The 19819-nt window shown below is 50.3% G+C and overlaps 1 protein-coding gene across 6 annotated transcripts in view; it reads left to right on the top strand.

The window, feature by feature from the left end:
• The window catches only part of PTPRS (protein tyrosine phosphatase receptor type S), a 138755-nt gene that overhangs the window by 84062 nt on the left and 34874 nt on the right, over positions 1–19819 (top strand). For all 6 annotated transcript variants that reach the window (XM_034070803.1, XM_034070801.1, XM_034070802.1 and 3 more), the window contains exons 7-11: positions 8704–8973; positions 11192–11773; positions 12653–12786; positions 12939–13083; positions 18893–19198. In XM_034070803.1, the coding sequence (XP_033926694.1) occupies positions 8704–8973; positions 11192–11773; positions 12653–12786; positions 12939–13083; positions 18893–19198 (1437 nt within the window). The remainder of the gene's footprint in view (positions 1–8703; positions 8974–11191; positions 11774–12652; positions 12787–12938; positions 13084–18892; positions 19199–19819) is intronic.

The raw sequence follows: 19819 nt of genomic DNA, 5'->3' as shown, positions 1-19819 counted from the left end.
GGTAGTAGAACCCTCCTTTCTGAAGGAGTGTGCAAAGAGAACCGCAGCAGTGGTAGACTGAAGGAGGCTGCTGGGACACATCTGGCAATTGCATCTCCGTTGTAAACAGCAACAACAAAGCTGACAAGTTACATTCTAGTTGAAAATGCCTCTTTTCCCTCTTCTCATCTCCCTGTTTATCCCCAATCAGCTTCTGTTGCCTCCCATGTGTGCCTCCTGAGGGGCTGAGCCACATGGGATAGGAAACAGGCGGGATTTTTGCAGTGTGTTAGTTGTACCATTGGTGCTTGGTGCTCTTGCCCTTTGCAGAATTGAATGCCCTTCCTTTCCCTGTTTATGCATTTCCTTCTGCCCGTCAGTCCTCACTACTCGATAACCTACCCAAGGAGTGGCTTTCCTAGTGTACAGGTATTAAAGCTGTGTGATTTTTGAGAAATCCAGTGCAGTATCGACACAGTATCTGTCTCTCTCTTTCTCTATCTCTCTCTTTCTCTCTGTCTGTCCTTCTCTTTTTCTTAAAATGCTGAGATTTCAGTGCTCGGACCCTCAGTGCTGGTATTCTCCCCTCTCCCCTTCAAGTCTCTCCCCCTCTCCCCATAGAATCAAGGGTACCACTCCGAAATGCTGCACTGTTGACAATGTGTTTCTGAAGCGGCCGGTTGTGGCTCTTCTAACTTTGATGCCAGCAAGAGCCAAAAGACACCCCCAAGCCCTAGGCTCTATTGAAAGAAAGAAAAACACAAAAACAAACAAAAAAAGAAGAAAAAAAGGCTTGTTCTCTTTAAAAAGAGCAAGAGAGAAGAAATAGGATTTGAAATGAGGTGTTCCCATCCCACCTCCCTCCTGCCTAGGACTAAAAGGTGCTAATCACTACTAATTACAGGATTTTTCCTTCATGAATAGGAGTTGGAGTTTCAGGCTTTAGGTGCAATTAAAAAGGGATTTATACACCATTGGTTTTTATTTGGTTTATTTTGTCCTTTCTCAAGTATTTCTAACGTGTCCAAATTGCACTGCTGCTGCTAGAATCTCTGTGATCTGAGAAGGTTCTAACATGGAATTCTTTCTTAAGAGCCAATAAAATAGTAATAATACCAACAGCACTAAACTAAAGCTAAGCTGGAGGTAGTCCTGATAGGCTGGAATGACACTGGGCAGGGAAATAGAGACTTGATACCTGGCTGAAAGAGCTCATCTGGCTTGCTAGGAGTTATGGGCATGGTCTTGAAAGTCTTGGTTGAGGGTTTGCCTTGTGTGTTATTACCGACCAGATCATGCCATCCTCCAGAATAACAAAGAATCTTGCTAACAGGGGATTCCCAAGCTCAAATGCAGAAGTATCTTTATGGAGACCCACAAAAGCAGAGCAGAAGTAGGTGAGATGAATTCTGCCACCAGCCCAGGGTATATGAAAGGTTCTAGTCTGAACCAGTTGTCCAGGAAGTCAGCACACCTGAAGATGGGGATGCTGATTTTGAAGGGAGCTGTACCTGGCTTTCAAAAGCCATTGGATGCTTCTCTGTATCCCTGAGGACATAAACACTGTCATACTGGCCCATAGTGAGGGCAGAGAAGGACAGATTCCAGGTGTGTCAGGAGATGTCTTGGTGATGGTTGAGAGCTTCATGCCTCTCCTTGCACAGTGCAGGGATGTGCCTAGCACAGAAGAGGCTGCTTTGGGAGCCTGGCAGTTCTCAGAGCTAATGAGAATGGGAATAGCTGCCTGGATAAAACCAGGTTGACTCACTCATACCTGATGGCATTTTCCTCCAGCCATCAGTGAGCCGACACGTGCAGGGTCCAGGCTTTGCCCCATGTATCTGTTGTCCTGGATCTATGCCCACAGCCGGTTTGCCCCCTTGAAACCAAGCACTTTGTAGCTCTCCCCTTCATTTAGAAAGGCAAAAGCATTTGGAAAGCTCTCCCCTGCATTCCTCGCACTGTGGAGCTGAGCTTTAGCAACCTGTGCTCTCGGTACAAGGCAGATTGTTGTGGTTCAATTGACCAGAGTTAAAACATTCCCCCTCTTCCACGCAGTGATGCCCTGCCAGGAGTTACAAAAGGCAGCAGCTGTGGTGCTGCAGGGATAATGCTTTTCCCCCTCGGCTCGAGATTCTTGTTGCTCTGCTCTTTTCAAACGCAGGCAGTTTGCAATGGTTCTGCAGGCATTTAGAGCAGTGCAGGCCCTTGCTGTGCCTGCTCAGCCCGCGCCTCTTCTGCTGCAGGAGTATGGTGCTGAGTCACCCAGAAGCAGGTTCTGCAGCCCAGGTCCTGCTGAGAACACTTCGTTTTTCAAGGCTCTAGAAAACATCGACTCATTGAGAGAAGCAAAGATAAAAACAGGCCAGGGCTAAACACAGAATAGCAAAACCTAGGTGAAATCCATTAAAATAAAGACCATAGAAAATATACAGATAGTGTGCCTAGGATGTCTGAAAATTAAGATCAAAATGTATTAAAATGTGACTAATTCCACAAATAATTTAGCCTGTAGCCTGCTCCTGGATTAAGTTTGGCTCATAGTATATATAATTGGAGCATCAAACCAAAGCTGCTGGTGCTCAGCCCTTCCACCAGTAGACAAGTGGATGGGTGCTCAGCTCTTCGCTCCCAATGCCATTCCGAGGTCAGAAGGAAATCATTTCCCTTGCATGATAGACTTAATAAGGTCAAAACCCTCACTGGTGTTTTAAAATGTACCATTTTAATACCTTTTTAGCCTAGCCTTGCTAAACCCTTTAATGGAAAAGGAGGGAGGCAGAACCACTGCTGCTTTGTAGAGCTGCCCCTGTAGTGCCATTTGCCAGGCACTGGAGTTTAGGGAGGGAGAGGTCTATGATGGCTTTTGAATGTGATGTTAGCACTTCCATGGGTGGGGGAGCCCCCTGTCCGTGTTTGGGGTGTCCTCAGCTCTGAAATTCTAGTTCAATCAAAGCAAAACAAGCAACTTTGCTGTGTTTCTGCAAAAGGATTTCTCAAGGGTATCAGGGAATGGGAATGGATACAAAAAGCCACCCCCCAAAACCAAATCAAAACTGTACATATATTTATGTATATGTATGAATCTCTCTCTATAGAGGGCACTTTGCAGGAACACTGTGCTGTACTGATCTTGAAATCTCTGCCTGCCTGTGTCTCTTACACCTTTTGCATCGCTGTTCTCTTTGTTTTAGGGGAAAAAATTAGATTACACCTTGTCAAATTCAAATAGCAAAACTAAACCAGTGAAGTGCGTGTTCAATGGTACAGAGCTGCTTGGAAAACAAAAATCCAATTGGGATCAGATTATTTTCTGTTCGATCCTATAAAAAGCAGCAGAAAAACAAAAGAATTGCAAAAGACCAGAGATGTTCAGCCAGCTCAACTGATGTGCTTTAACTGGGAAAGTAACAATGATTGGGAAGGTAATGGATTTCCTCCAGACCAAATGCAAGCCTTGGTCTCATGCTTTATTTATCTACCTATTTACTCACTTTTATTTACTGTGAAGGAAATTAGGAAGGAGATGGGCCTGAGGAGGGAACTGTCTCGTCCTCTGGAGGGACGGAGGTCGGAAATCCAAACCCGAACAGCGTCTCGCCCCAGCGGAATGAACTCGCAATTGGAATGGGAGAGGGAGAGGCAGAGGCGGCTGCATGGACAGCACAGGGGCAGGGACCACCTTTTGGGAGGGGAGGACAGGTGTAATCTAAGCTTCACTAATAATGTAGAGGCTGCACATTATTTTGGCACCCTTTCCCCTACCCCCTCCTCATTTTGGAGCAAGACGGAATGACTCCTGTCTCCCCAAAATGGCCAATAATGTCCGCCTTCTCACCTCATTTGGAGCAGCAGCTTGCTGAGTGTCAAAATGTTTAATACCATTTGGTTTTGTTTGGTGCTTTCAACCAGTCACTTCACTTTCTTTGGTTTCCTTTTCCGATTAATTTCCTTCTTGACGATTACAGACTATGTTTCTCTTTGAGTTGGTTTAATGTGAATCGGGGTTTGAAGTGACGGGTTCTTGTCTAGTACGTTCTCCCTTCCCCACCTCGCTCCTCCTCCAACATTTCTCTCCTTGAGCTAATCTGGAAGGGGCATAAAAAGTGGAACTGGTGGGGTTTCCTCAGCACAAACTGCTTGGCTGGTCCTCAGATTTCTCTCACTAGCAGCTTCCTGGGAACACATTTTAAGGATGGATTCTGGTGTTGCAAAAGTCAACCCTGGATCTCCCAGTGTCTCTTCCGATCAGGTCTGTAAATCTGTCCCTTTCCAAAACGTCTCTCACCCTGTGGACCCCAGCTCTGTTTTTAACTGAGTGGTGGTGGTGGGGAACCTCAGCGATGTTGATTGCTACCTTCTCGTTGGAAAGAAGAATGCACCAAAAAAGCCACTCACAGAACACAAACTGGGTTAAACCTCCCTGCACCCGTGAACAGCAGCAAAACCAATTGGCTTTACGATGCTCTGAAGTTATGGAACTGTTCAATTACTAATGACATTGATGTTAAGCAGAATTTGGGGTGCAGATTTGCTGGGTGAAATACCTAGCAGATAATATTAAACCAGAAGCATAACTAACTGTACTTAAACCTTTCTTTGCCTTCAAAATGGCTTCTCTGCATTGAATTAACTTGCCTTGTGTCACAAATGTCCAGCTCCTGTTCTAAAACCTGGTTCTACCAATAACAAGCTGTATCCTTGTTTGAAAAAAGCTCCTGGGAGTTTTTTGGCCATTGGAACTGTGTGTTTGTGTGTGCCTGCTTGTGTGTGTCTGTCGGGAGATGTTGCACATGCACATGGAGCATGCACATACGTGTATGCATGCAAGGTTGGCTTCGTAAAACAGGTCTAACAAAGCTGCCATGGAAATCAAACATCCCTGAAACTCAGGGAAGGTGCTTCTTGAGACCAGAAATTGGTGAAAACTCTTTAGATAAGTGTCTATAGTCGAGCCCTGAGTGTCTCATCCCAACTTTTCCTTTCCAAAGAGGGCAGTTGTTCCTTTCTTTCCAGTCCTTTGGAAGTGTTGGGTAGCAAAGTGGAAGGAATCTCTTCCCCATGGTTTTTTCCATGTAAAATTTCAGTTTTTCAGCTGCTCTGTGTGAAACCCAGCTGGACCCAGAGCTGAAATTGCCCTTGACTCAAGCTCTAGCTGCCCTTTCTTCCCACCACTGCAGCTCTTCCTCGGCCCTGACCTAAACACTGACCCAGAAAGTCTCAGCTGAACAAATCTCACATCAACAGCCAAACCAGAGCGGTACAGCAGTTAAAACAACCAGCAGCAGGATGGCTCCTGCTACCCGGAGATGAGCCCTCCAAGTACTGTTGTTAAACTCAATTCAGTTGCCACAGCCCTGAGCCATAGCAGGGATGTATCCAGGGACTCTCAGAGGTCTCCAGCATTTAATGATGGAGTTATTTTCACATCCTAAGACCGGTGCGTGGATGTTTGTGTATTTGTGCACATACAAGTGTGTAGCTTTTTTTAAACCAGGATGCACAGCAGAAGTGCTGAGACCTCTTTGGGTCTTGGTTAGCACTAACCTAATCTAAACCTTTTCACAGAATGTGCATCAGCTTGGGCTGGTGGCATCCGGATGTTGCTTCCCCTTAGTTAACTGAGAAATGCTGTTAAAACCCGGGCTGCTGCAGGGAGGGTGGGCAGAGCTGCCTGGCAGTGCTGTGACCATGCTCTGCACAGCCCCAGCCCTGAGCTTGTGTTGTGTGAGTGGATCTCTTCCATCCCTGCCCAGAAGCAGGCAGGCAGCAGCGCTCTGTTCCCTTCAGACTCCGATTCTCAGCACTCCACCATACATCAAATGATGCTTTTCAGTTCTTAAATTCTGGTTTGTTCTTCCTTTTTCTTCTTATTTTTCTCTTTGGTTTCCTTTCTCTTTCAGTTCAGTTTTGATTTCTCTGTAATTAGCCTCGGTTTGAATTAATTGTCTTGTTGCGTTTCCATGACAACTCAGTGTCTGCATCCCACCTGCCGTTGTTTGCTGTTGATGCTGTTTGCTGGCCGGATCCTGTCCGGCGTATGTCTCCCCATTTCTCCTCACCTCTTCCCACCTTGCCTCCCCTCTCCAGAAGGTGCCATATACCAGCCCCTCCTCAAAAGAGTCATTCCCACCCCCAGATCTGTCTGCATGTTGACCCCACTTGTTCCTTTCCAAGTTCTCTCCATCCTGTCTCAGACTGTGACCGGCGTGGTCTTCGCATGGCTCCATTTTCTGAAGTGTGGTACCTCCTGAAGCAGGCAGTGGACACAAGGATGGAGTAGCCAATAGGGCTGTGCCCTCATGTCCAGGGCTAACAGGAGGGAGAAAGGATCATATTGCCTGGTCTCTTGAGCCAGTGCTGGTGCCTGAGGTGGTGCAAATACCCTGGCACTCTCCTTGTACCTTTGGCTAAGCAGAAAGTCATCTTCTAGTGTTAGCATCCAGGTGAGTTCGCAGTCCCTCCCTCCCCATTCCAGTCTCTTCCCCAGCCACAGTGGAGGTGAGGGCATGCTGTCTGTTCTCTTGGCAAATCCATGCATGCAGGAATTCTCCTTTGACATCTCTGAACTCCTAATGCCGCAAATCTGGAAGTCTTCTCTTCCTTGCCTCTCACTACTGGTTCCTGGGTACTGGTAACCATGCAGAAAAGGATCCAATAGCCCGATGGGAAGAGTACACCTTCTGTGAAGACATCTCCTTGTCAGCTTGCAGGAGGAGACAGGGGCTATAGCTGGCTTTTGTTCAACAAAGCCCCACTAAATGGAAAACAGCCACTACCTCTCCTGGCAGTGCCCTTCCCAGCTGAAAAGATCCATAATGTGGAATAGCAGCCAGGGAAGTGGGCTGAAAGATAAACACTAGAAAAACCCAAGACATCGCTTCCGGGAGACATCTGAAGGCACTAGGACTTGGGAAGAGCAATGGCAAGCTAAGCTCTGGTGTCCTTTGCATTGCTTTTGCATGGATGCGGTTGCCACTGCTGTTTTAGAGAGGATATCTGGGAATAGGACAGCAGGGACAGATGCCTCAGTCCCCCAGTGCTCCCACTATCCTGCCCCCTTGCTCCCCATGCCTGTGGGGAGCTCACTGCATGGCTCTCTGAAGCTGGAGGACTCCCACTCCCTGCTGCTGTGCCTGTGCCTTCTCGGGGTCTGTATCCTTTTGTCTTTGCTTGCAGGATGGGTCCTTGCCCTCAGCTTCCTCCCTAGGGCCTCTCTTGCACATTCCCCTGCTTTCATCCCTAAGGAAGAGCCCCCAACCTCAGCCAGCCCAGTTAGTTCAGAAAATGGAGCCACGGAAACCGCAGCCTCCCCTTTGCGTCCATGTTCTTACTGTGTAAGGTCTGGAAGCTGCATCCACCTCTCTGCTAAGGAGATGCACAGAACATGTCACTGTTTTCTCAACGTTAAAGTTTCATTACCTTGTTTTTCTTATTAATTCTATTCTATTTATTATTCCGCCAGGGCTGAGATGTGACAATGTGAGCCACCACATTGGGTCACATCAGCTAGAAAAAGTATGCAGCATTAAAGTGGGTTTCCCCCTCCCCTCCCTCTCTTTCTCTCTCTTCTTTCTCCCTTCCCCTCCTTGTTCTCCTTCTCCTGGTCTTCCTTCCTTTCTCTGTCGCTCACTTTCTACTCAGTATCCATGTGGGCATTTGCTAGCCGCCCAGAAATGATATTTCTCTGCATTTTCCTCTTTCTCTTTCTCTCTTTTTCTCTCTCTCTTTTTTACCTATTTTGCATGATGTTTGTGACTCTGAGAGCTGCATCTATCGATGGAACCGTGTCAGATCTTAAAGAGGCTTTGTTAGGGTTTCTATACCCGAAAACCACAAAAATTTCATTAGAGTTTCTCATCTTTTCCAACTCCCTCTCGCTCCAGGGGGGGCTGCTCCCCCTGGGCGGTTCTCACACGCAGACACCGACTAAATTCTATCCCGCTCCGGGGACTCCCTCTCCTCCCTTTTAAACGTGCCCCTCTGGCATGGGGGATGTGAAAATTCTCTCTTTGTTGAATCTCCGAGTCCAACAAGGCAAAAAAAACACCCTTGAGAAGTTTCCATCTCCATCCCAGCCTTCTCCTCGGCACCACCCGCCCCTGCAGCATCCCTCGGGTGGGAGAGGAGGCACCTGGACCACTCCAGGCCGTGGTGGTGGAGCCGTTTTGATGTGGGAGAAGGTGATGTGGGAGTCAGACTCCACTGGAGAAGGGAGGAGCAGGTGCCCTGGGGTGTGGAGCGGGGAGCTGGGGGCCCCAGCGCTCTCGAGGAGATTCTCATCGCTCGCCAAGCCAGCTCTTGCCAGTAAAGATGAGAAATTGCTAATAAATTTTTGTGTATTTATCTGTGCTGTGATGGGTCTAATCTTGATCAATGGAACCCTGTTGCTATGAAATATCGCTTTTATGTCTCTATTCTATATATTGTTTGTGAAGTAAGAATTTCTTTGAAGTTTCATTTCGTTGGCTTTTGGTTTTTTGGTTTTTTCATTTATTTGTTCTTTTCGTTTTGGTTTTGAATGAAGGAAGAAAAGAAATGACGACAAACCCCATCTATATTTAAATTCTCTTTTGCTCTTTTTTCTTTTTTCTCCCTTCTTTTCTTTTCCTTTTCCTTTATTTTTTTCTTTGTTTTCCTTTTCTTTTCCTTTTCTTTTGTTTTTCATTTTGCTTTGCTTTTTCCCTTTTGTTTTTGTGTTACCTCTGTGCGTCTCGTCCGCAGTTCGCCGGGTGGCCCCTCGCTTCTCCATCTTACCCGTCAGCCACGAAATCATGCCTGGGGGCAACGTCAACATCACCTGCGTGGCCGTGGGTTCGCCCATGCCATATGTCAAGTGGATGCAGGGAGCCGAGGACCTGACGCCTGAAGATGACATGCCCGTGGGCCGCAATGTCTTGGAGCTCACGGATGTCAAGGACTCAGCCAACTACACGTGTGTGGCCATGTCCAGTCTGGGAGTCATAGAAGCCGTTGCTCAGATCACGGTGAAATGTAAGGGAGTGTGAGCACGCCTGCGTGAGCGAGTGCGTGGGTTCCCTGCTCGCATGGGAGCTGTGCACGCGTGTAGGGATGTGCAGAGCACACGTGGGGTGCACGGCAGTACCGGAGCAAACGTGGGCACGTGTTGTGTTCCTGCATGTGAGCATGAGTAGGTGAGCTCAGTCGTGCCTGTCAGCCTTCACGGTGCATGAGTGGGACTGCCCCTGTCTGACTGTGGTACCTTGTTTCTGCCTGTGCCTGTGCCTTCTGATGTGTGTATGAGGAGCGTGGGGACACAGTTAAGTCTGGAAAAAGGTGGTCATGCCATGAGCTTGTGTGTGCATGGGAGAAGGGGTAACGTGGCTGTATGGGCATGTGGGTGCCTGGCAGCATGTGTGTAAGCCCGTGTTGTTAGCAGCCTGTATGTACATGCGTAGGTGTGTGAGCATGAGCAGGAAGACAAACTTGGGCATCACAAGTACCATGTGCTGGGATCTGTGCATGTGTCTTTGGGGATCCCACGCACAAAGAAACCCGCAGTGACGGGGAAGCTGGTGGCTTGAGATCTGTCCTCGCTTTAGGACCACTGGGCTGTTTGTTATGAAGAAAAGGGGGATTCAGACCCCTGCATGCTTGTTTCTGTCCTGGGCTATGAAGCTTGCTGGGCAGTTTGCAAGGAGCCTTGGATGGCTTGAAGCCTGCATGCCATCCTGTTCCAAGGTTAGAGATTCAGCCAAGGCTCTGAGGATCTCTGGCATGTGTACCCTTGCAGTAGAGCCTAGTTCCAGCGTCTTAGTGGCCGCTGTTGCCTCAGCAAGAGGGGGAATAACCCCAGCTTCCAGCTAGCAATTCCCAAGAGGAGCACGGGTGCAATCTTCAATCTATTCTGTCCTCAGCAGGGGAGTATTAAAACCCAAGTGGGATGCCCCTGTGGTTGGGTGAGTGTAGAGCTCTTTGTATGAGCTGGTGTCTGCTCTGAGTGATGGCATTGCCCACGAGGGATCTGGGGAGAAAAGGGGGTGGGAAAGGACGTGGGGGGGGGGGGTGGGGAGAGGAGGAGAAATACTTTGGAGAAGGGGAGGGATGAAGAAAACCAATCCTGTTGTGTCAGTGCATCAGACTAAGGAAGGTCTGACAATAGGAATGAGTAGGGACAAGAGAATCTTGACGTGACGCTTCCTGAGCTTTTGCACAGGGAGTGGGCTCACGTGCTAGCAGGAGGATGCCTGGGGCTGGACGGAGGTGCTCTTTATTCTCCTGAGTATTTTCTTCCTCCTCCTTTTTCCCTGTCTTACCGTATCAATTCAGGAAGCTGCTGCGTAAGATACATTGCTTCTGCTTCTATTCTGTCTCCTCAGATGAGGAATCTTGCCCTGCTGGTACCTTCTGCCCTTTGTCATTTAATTCCTATTCTATTCCCCCTTCTGGTCCTGCATGTAAGCATCCGCAGTCTTTCCCAGGCAGAAGATGAAAGGAGAAATTAGAGCTTTGGAGGTGCTCAGGTATAGAGAAGATGAGGTTGGAAAGGGTCTAAAACGTGTAGTAAAACACGTAAAACTTCCTGCTGCCAGTGTCTGACATTGTGTGTGTGATCTCCAGTGAGCTCAGTCATAGAATCCCTCACTGGTTTGGCTTGGGAGGGACCTTAAAGCTCCTCCAGCTCCAACCCCTGCCACAGGCAGGGACCCCTTCCACTGGAGCAGCTGCTCCAAGCCCCTGTGTCCAACTTGGCCTTAGCTTTCTTACACAAAGTCAAAGGTGGTGTCCTGGGTGAGGGCAGGGAGGATGAGCATTAACACATGCTTGTGGCTTGAGAGGAAGCACTCCAAGTACTTCGGTTCTGGAGAGCACATCCTCACCCTCCCACTGCCCCACACACTCAACCTGGAGCATCGGCAGAGCCGGCGCCTGTCGGAAGATCCGATTACACGCTCGGAAGGAGCTCCGGGAAAGCTGCTTTTCCTTAGTGCCACGTGAGCTGGCGGATGCGCAGCTGAAGCCTGTGCTAATGATTCCAGATGTTTAGCTGAACACTTCCCTTTTGATGGAGCAGTTTAAGGAGGATAATAGAGTGGATAACTAGGTTCATAATATTTCAGCAGCACTTTACTGAGCTGCCGCACTGGGATTGGTGCTGTGCCTCTGGCTCCTACAGCCATAACCAGCCCAATTAGGCACCATTTCAGCTTCTGTGGGGTTTATTTAAATGTCTGTTCTTCCTGATTCCCAGCACTCCCCAAGGCTCCTGGGACGCCTGTGGTGACAGAGACAACAGCAACAAGTATCACCATCACCTGGGACTCTGGAAACCCAGACCCCGTTTCCTACTATGTCATTGAGTACAAGTCTAAAAGCCAGGATGGACCATATCAGATCAAAGAAGACATCACCACCACGCGCTACAGTATTGGGGGGCTCAGCCCCAACTCTGAGTATGAGATCTGGGTCTCTGCAGTCAACAGCATTGGGCAGGGGCCTCCCAGCGAGTCCGTGGTCACTCGCACTGGGGAACAAGCTCCTGCCAGTGCCCCCCGTAACGTGCAGGGCCGAATGCTGAGCAGCACCACCATGATCATCCAATGGGAAGAACCGGTAGAGCCCAATGGGCAGATCCGTGGCTATCGTGTGTATTACACCATGGAGCCTGATCAACCCGTCAGCAACTGGCAGAAGCACAACGTGGACGACAGCCTCCTGACCACAGTGGGCAGCCTGCTTGAGGATGAAACCTACACTGTGCGGGTCCTGGCCTTCACCTCTGTGGGAGATGGGCCTCTTTCCGACCCCATCCAGGTTAAGACACAGCAAGGAGGTGAGCACCTGGGTCACTGCCTGGGATGCACTGGGCTGCAGGGGGGAGTGGTGTTGTCTATAACGTTGGCTGGCTGAGGCTGCTGTGGCACTAGAGCTCTTCTTCATTGATTCTGTTTTGCTAAGCCAGAAGTAACCTCCTGGGAGGAAGCTGAGTCCAGTAGCTGGATCCAGAGAGCCTGGTGCATGGTTTCTGACCTGGTGGTTGGTTACATGGGTGAGGGAAGCAGTTCTGCCAAGAGCATCTGTTCCTGCTGTGCCATGTTTCAGAGATGCATCTTATTGCCTCCAGTTTCTACATGGCTTTAATAGACCTAAAAGCACTGCCCAGGCAGTGGTGAAGCTTGGGTCTTCCTCAAGTTTCTTCTTCCCAGAAACTACCTGCTCAGAGATGAGCTGGGAACCCCTTTATGCCTTTCTCATAATGGGGAGCAAAACATAGCCTGCGTTGTCACAGCAGATGTGTTGAGAAGAAAAGATGTTTTGTCATAGGCTGTCACCCTCAGTGCTTCTGGGGGTTCTGCTGATGGTGTGGGGTTCAGCTGAGAAAACCCCTTGTCCTCAATGGGCTTCCCACCTCCAGAACCTTTTAGTACTGGGATTAATGGGAAAAGCAGTATTCTGCACTGCCAGGATAGAGCCATATGATCCAGTAGGACTCTTCCATCTCCAGCAGCTGTGGATAAGCACAAGCCCTGCAGTGTGGCTTGACCCTCCACTTCTTTAAAGGAAGGGCTTGCCCCCTGCCATGTGGCATTTTGCTGCTGACATGCTCTTCACACACAGGCTTTGAAGAACACAGGGTAGGAATGTTCTCCTTAGTTAATGTGGTTTCTCCGGTCTTGCCTCCTCTGCCCCATCATCTCCTTGGCTGTGTCAGTTCCTGGGCAGCCGATGAACTTCCGAGCAGAAGCCAAGACAGAAACGAGCATCATGTTGTCGTGGAGCCCTCCCCGCCAGGAGATCATAGTGAAGTACGAGCTCCTCTATAAGGAAGGAGACCACGGCAGGGAGGTGAGTCCGGAGGGGAGCAGTGCAAAGGGTTGGGGGGCCCACAGAGCATCCTGGTCCTCTGTCCCCAGCAGGGCCAGTGCCTCGGGGCAGGGTTTGCCTCTGCTCCCTTTTTGTTTGGTTTTATTTTGCTCTTCCCCCCTCGCCCATCTCAGGTACAGAAGAACTTCGAGCCAGCGACCTCCTTCACTGTGGAAGGCCTGAAGCCCAACACTGAGTATGTCTTCCGCCTGGCCGCCCGCTCAGCTCTGGGCCTGGGGGCCTTCACCCCGGAGGTCAGAGAGCGCACCTTGCAGTCTAGTAGGTGTCTCTCCTTTTCCCACCCTTCTCTGAGGGGAAGACAGTCAGGGAGCCATTGATGGTGGGCACAGGGGTACGGAGCTGTGGGGCTGACGTTCGCGCTGCGGCGGTGGTTCACACCCCCAGGAACCTTGGGGACCTTCTCCCTTTGCTGAGCCAGAGAGCTGAGGTGTGAAGGAGGAGCGGAGCTGGTGCATGCTTCTTGGGGGTGATGGGAGGTGATAGCACCATCCGCTTGGAAGGGTGGGGAGCAGTGAGGAGCTCACTGATGGGCTGCGCTGGCCCATGGTGCTGAGCATGCTCAGGGAGGACGTCACCCAGCATCACACAGCAGCTTGCCTGTCCCTCCACCAGCAGCAAGCTGGCTGGAAGGGGGGCACAAGCAATGGAGCAGGGTGATGGTGGGGGAATCGGGAGGAAGAGGAGAAGGGAAGGTGATTCTTCACAAGTCCAACATTTTTACCAGCCTTTGGGAAAGTGGTCCTCATGCTCTTTTCCATGAGTGACTTTGTGGCCGCAGGGAGGAAGGCAGCAAGCCTAGAATGGCTTGGGAATGATCCCATTTGGGCTCTGGCAGAGCGGGGAAGAGGAATCATGTGGAGGCTTGGAGGGGAGCGGCTGTTAGTGACACCAGGATGGAGTGTATGCAACCAAAACGTGCTGGTTTTAGTTTAATGGATTGTCTCCCTTCGCTGTTGCCCTGGGGACAATAACCCTGGATGGCAATATTTCAACCTGGGCTTTTCACAGATCTTTGCTTTTAAACGAGGTGTTTTTTTCACTGCATGAGTGGCTGTGGCAGCTGTTCTTTGTGTTTTCTGTCTCCTCTCATCTCTACTAAATCACTCCGCTGCAGTTTGGAGTAGCCGGGAGCAGAACTAACTCAGAAGTGGCTCTGGTCACCAGTGTGAGGAGAGCGGGCACCTGCCCCCATCTCTCAGAGTCCTTAACAAGGGGGAGCAGCATCCTTCTGGTTTAACTGTCACGTCCTCCTCTCCCCCGGTCTCTCTCCTCTTTCTCTCCCCCCAGGAGTGGGAGGAAAGGGGAGCCTGTTTCTGCATAGACACAGTTCCTTACTGGTGCTTTCTCAGGCCTCCACTCCATTCAAAGAGATTTTATTTCCTTCTTCCCTTCAAATATCCCCCTCCCCTTTTCCTTTCTTTTCTTTCCTTTCTCTTTACTCTGTGTATTGAAAGAAAATCCTCTCCTGACTCTGCTGCAGATCTGCTGGTTCTGATTCCAGGGTGTTGCTTTTCAGAGGGAGCATCACTGTGGGGTGGGGGAAACTGAACTGAGAGGACCTGAAAAAGAAGTGTCAAACGCTCTGCTTCTGTTTTCCAAGAGGTTTTCCTCCTCGAGATTCATGGGAGATGGGCGGAAGAAGAGGGTTTGGGATTTGTGCTTTCTGGTTTGATAAAAACAGGCTGGAAGAGGGGGGTGGGAGCTGATGGCAGTGGGGCTTAGTGACCCTGCGGATGCATCCTGAAGGGTGAAGAGCATCTGGGAAAGGAAAAGGCTTTGGGGCTTTTCCTAGCTTGGCGCACGCTCAGGTTGAGGCTGGGTTCGTTTCTTTGAGCTCAGCTTTCATAGGGATAGCTTCAGTGCCTGAAGGCTCTCAAGAACATGAGCTGGGAGCTGGCAGTGTCCTGGAACACAGTGAGACATTTTTTCCTGGCTGGCTGTTGGAGGAACGAGTCAATTCTCCCCGGGCCGGGCGACATCCTTCGGCGCACAGACCTCCGGGCTCGGGACAGGCTTTTGTGTCTTCCTCTGCAGCTCCTTTTCTGTTCAGCTCCTCCTTGGCCTGCTCCTTGGCTCTCCTTTCTCTTCTCTTCTGCTGTCTGCTTGCCTGCCTGCATGCTCTCGCGGCCTGATGACACCGGCTCCCTGCTCTGTCTGTCTCTTGCTGGGCGGTTTCACACCACGATGGCATCTTGTCTGCGGCAGCAAAGCCTCCTCTGTCCTCCTGCAGCCTGCCCAGGCTCTCCGTGCTCTGCCCCTCCAAGCTGAGCTGCATGTGCCTGCATGCCGCAGCCCTCCCTGCATCGCACACCTTTCTGCACACCCCTTTCCACCTCCCTCTGTCAGGGTGGCTCCTCCTGAGCATCATAACCCAAGTAAAATCCATTAAACTAAAGGTAAAGTATCTTTTTCTTCTTGAAGTAGCTGGGTTTTAACTCTTCAAGTACCAGAGACGTAGCTTGTAAAACTGAACAGAATCTCATGGCTGGAAGGAGCAGGTTTGCCCTCTCTGACCAGCCATGACCTTCCCAGGGCTCCTTGGCAACTCTCCTACTGGGAAATGTCAGAGTGCAAAGCATCCATCACCAGACAGGGGTGGCAGGGTGGGTGCTGTGAGGCTGCATGTGCAGGCGTAGAGGAGCAACGGGGGCTTTCTTACCCTCTGTTCCTTCCTGAGAAAGGATGTTTCCCCCACCCATTAGCTCTGCTCTCCTTCCCTTCCCCCTTCCTCACAGTAGATAAAGTGAACGAAACTTATACAAAGTCTATGGTACCTAAAGGGTTAAAAAACATTGTATTGTACAAGGTCAGTAAGGGTCATTCTTGTGGCTTGGACAGTCAACTTTAAAGCATGTAAAAGATGCAGCTCAGGTGAGTACTGGCTGGTCTCAAGCGGATTCACAAATACAGTCCACCCTGTTGCTGCAGGCTCACCCCCACGTGCGTGGATCTGCACACACTCGTGCCCATTGGAGCCCATGGGAGGGAGGGAAGGGGTTCCCAAAGAGCTGTCTGCCTGCTGAAAACAGAGGCCAGCAGCCAAAGATGCTCATCTCCTGGCTGGGGGGCTTTCACCTATGCTGTGGCTCCCTCACCAGCAAAGGGGCTTGTTGCAGAGGTGAGCTCGCAGGCTCTGGTTTGGGCTGCAATGCTTCGCCTCCTGCACACAGCTCCCACCATCTCAGTGCTGTCCCCACGCACACGCACGTCTCCAGGGTCACACAGGTTGGGCTGGATTGTGAAGGAAACTCACAGTGCCATGAACTTCCCCAGATGGGTCTCCAGGATGGCCGGCCAGCACTTGGTGGCTGTTCTCATCCAGGTGCTGTAGTCAATAAGAGCGATGGGGAGAGGGTCCGGGGGGGGATCTGGGCCTTCTCCCCCATCACCACCCACCCACTCTGCCTTTTTGACCAGAGAAGGTGCAAAGCATCCCCAAAGGAGGCCTCGCTCCAGGGCCTCTCAGTAGGTCCCTGTGCTGGAGCGTAGAGGGTGAGTGAGCAAGTGAGAGCGTGACCACGCCAGTGCAAACCCAGAACCCAAGTGCCCACGGGAGCTCCGGCTCTGCTCACTGGGGCTTTCATAATGAGTATCAGGATGGAAAGGGTAGGTCAGGTCAGACCCTCTCTGCAGTGGGTTTCTCAGCCATGGTGGCTTTGGCTAGGCAGGAAAGGTGGCTTTTAATGCTACCAGCCACCGAGGGGGTTAAACAAGAAGCAAACAGCATCCTGGTAGGTGCTGGAAGAGGGTTGAGTCTTTTCCTCCATACCCTGAAAGAGATTTCAGTTGCTTCAGGGGTGTGGGAAGGAGCAGTGCGCCTCCAGTCTGGAGATGCAATCACAGCAGATGGAGAGAGGGGGAAGGAAATCCATCCTTGGGACTCTGCCACCCTGCTCTCTGGTCTCCTTAGCAGGTAGCTTAGCAAAGGAAAATAGATTGAGGTCCAGAATTGCCCTTGCTGCAGTAGCTCAGGCTCTGCTCACCTCGGGGAGCCAGCAGTGGGGCAGGATGGCATTTGCAAAGCCAGTCACATGCAGAAACCCACCAGGAGCTTGGTCTGGCCTCGTAGCTCAGTTGCTCTTATTCTCTCGTAAGAAAGTCTTATAAGTTAGCAGTTGAAGCGTGGAAGGTAGGTAAAGACTGGGAATGTTCTGGAAGGAGTCACTTTTTGTACCAGCATTATTTTGTTCTTATGATTTCCTTTCTGATGTTTGGTTTCCTTTGTTTGTTTCAAATTGCTGGATTTCTGTTTTATTTTCCAGTTTGTTCCTTTTGGTTTTGTTTGTTTGACGCATTCTGTATTACTTTGCGTGGCTAGCCAGGGCTGGGGGTCAGCACCCTCTGCAGGCTGGGGGTCAGCACCCTCTGAGGATAGGGGATCCATTCTGCCATTCAATCCAGCAATAAAACGTGAAATTAGCAGGATAACACCCAAAATGTCCTACTGGACTGAGTGCTCAGCACCACAGTAAAGAGCTGCACCGCACATGGCTGTCACTCCAGTGCAAACTGGGCAACGTGGGACTTGATTTAGCTGAGTCCTCAAAGCAAGCTGGGCCCAAACATCTGTTTGTGACTCAGGGATGGGACTAAGAGACTTGGGAAAATCAGTCCTCAGTAAAAGAGCTTTTTGTTGATGAGCAAGCAACAGAGAAGTGAGAAATGGTGACCAGCATTTATCTATTGCCGTGCTGCTTGCAGGTGATGCTTTAGGGGCTTATAAGGACGCCCCAGTTTCTGGCAGTGTCTGCAGAGAGTTAAAAGTGATTTATTGCAGTTTGACTGCATTGGCTGAGATTGGATTTGCAGATTTGCCTGGAACAATACATCACTCTCTCTGCTTACCTGATGGATTGCAATTAGTGATTATTGAAAGAGCCTGGTCCAAGATCTCCTCAAGTGCCCCGGCTGGGGTACAGAAGTGTCAGACTCAGTCCAGGCTTTGCCAGGGTCTCAGACCTGTGGTATCTCTACCAGCAAAGCCGTGTGCCTGCAGCTCTCCCTAGCAGCACCTCAAGGCAGGGCCGTGCCATGGCAGTGTGTGCCCCAGCACGTAGTGTCTGACGGAGCGGTGTCGGCGTCCTGCTTCCTACTGAGCAGAGCGTGCTAAAATTACCTTCTGCAGCTCAGGAACACCAAAGTGAGCAGCCCTGCGCTTGAAAGCTGCGCTTTGCACCTTCCCCATTGCCTGAAAACCAGCCCTTAGACAGTTGTCTGCTGCCACCCGGAGAAATGGAGCGTGTAGCATCACGCTTCCAAAGGTGTCCTCCTGGGATGCCCAGAAACACTCTGATGGGGTTCAGGCAGCGGGGGCTGGACCTGCTGCTGCTTGTGGAAACCCCACTGGGTACCCGAACACCTCCCCAGCCCCCTGCCTTGCTCCTTTGCAAGGCTCTTCTCTAAAGGCCTCCTATCAAAACACACTGTGGGCTCATTGCTTGGCAGTATCCTGGCCATTGCCACCGTGTTTTTCCCCTCCTTCAGTCTATGGACAATGAATAACTCCCATCTGGAGGTTCAGCCTCTTCATTTTAAGCCTCCTGGCAAAAGATTTCCTTTTCTTACTTCCCTTCCACAGATCCCTTCAAAGAAACCCAGGATCCTAGAGCCTGCAGTTTGGGAGGAAGCGCCAGGGCAGTGCCAGACTGCAGTAGCACAGGGAGCTAAAGGAAAAGGCCATTCTGGGGTGAAGCTGGGTGCATGGTTTTGCAGCAGCCACCCTCACAGGTGCAGCAGGAGCCCTCTTGGCTAGCCCACGCGCTGCTTTAGTCCTTTGCTTTGTATCATTTCTGTTTTGATGCCCCATTTGATTTCCGTTACCTTTTTGGTTTTACCTTTTCATTTCAACAACAACCCAAAAACAAAAGACAACAACAAAAAGCTCTTCTCTTTTAATTTTATCTTCCTAAACCAAATTTTTGTACGTTTTATTTTAGATTTTTTTGTTACCATTTTCCTTTTTTTTTTTTCTTTTATCTTTCCCATCTTTTGTTTGTTGTTTTTTTTCCCCTCCCCCCCCCCCTTTTCCTTCTTCCCTTTCCCCTTCCTGAATTTTCCCCCCTCATAGAACCGTCTGCCCCCCCTCAAGATGTAAAATGTGTCAGCACCAGATCCACCGCCATTCTGGTAAGTTGGCGGCCGCCTCCGGCCGAAAGCCAAAACGGAGTCCTGGCTGGATACAGCGTCTACTATCGAGCGCTGGACTCGGAGGACACGGAGCTTAAGGAGGTGAATGATATCCCCCCAACCACCAGTCAGATCCTACTGGAATCCCTGGAGAAGTGGACAGAGTATCGCATCACTGTCGTGGCTCATACGGAGGTGGGGCCGGGCCCGGAGAGCTCGCCGGTTATCGTCCGGACAGATGAAGATGGTAATTGCACTTCTTCTGGTTTTCCCCTGAGTTCCCTTGGGGAATACGTGTCCTTGGAATGGGCTTTTCCCACACCAGGGAGGACACGTCGAGGCCCTGCTCATGGCTTGTGTGGTGCAAGAGCAAAGCCTGAATGGGGCTTCAAAGAGCCTCTGGTCCGAGATGTGCAGCATCCTTTGCTGCCGTCTCCCCCTCTGAGAATTGGGGTCCCTAGAGTTGCACTTCCCTGCTTTAGGGTTTTGGCTTCATGGGGGTTCTTTAATCTCAAGCTTCTGACCCGTTACTGCACCACTTGTCCTGGAAGGATGCTCTTACTGAGCAAGGAGGCAGCAAGGAAATTAAATCAGAGGAGATGGTCACGGCCAGAAAGCTTTTTAACGTATTAAGAGTTCTTCCCACACATTCCTTGTTCCCAGCTCCTCCTTAAGTCCAAGTTCTGGTTAGTGGTGAAAAGGAAGAATCTCTATTCAAGTTTCCAAAGCACTTCAGTGACAGGCAGATGAGACTCCAGTTCAGTGGCCCAGCTCAGGGACTTTAGCACCAACAGGAACAGTGAGACTTGAATTGTCCTGGTATTTCTGCAGTAAAATAAAACCAGGAGGAAATGGGAATTTCTGTGAA

The sequence above is a fragment of the Melopsittacus undulatus genome, chromosome 19, assembly GCF_012275295.1.
Source record: "Melopsittacus undulatus isolate bMelUnd1 chromosome 19, bMelUnd1.mat.Z, whole genome shotgun sequence".
Lineage (NCBI taxonomy): Eukaryota > Metazoa > Chordata > Aves > Psittaciformes > Psittaculidae > Melopsittacus > Melopsittacus undulatus.
Note: the sequence above shows the minus strand (reverse complement) of the source record. Positions and strands in the feature narration are given on the sequence as shown.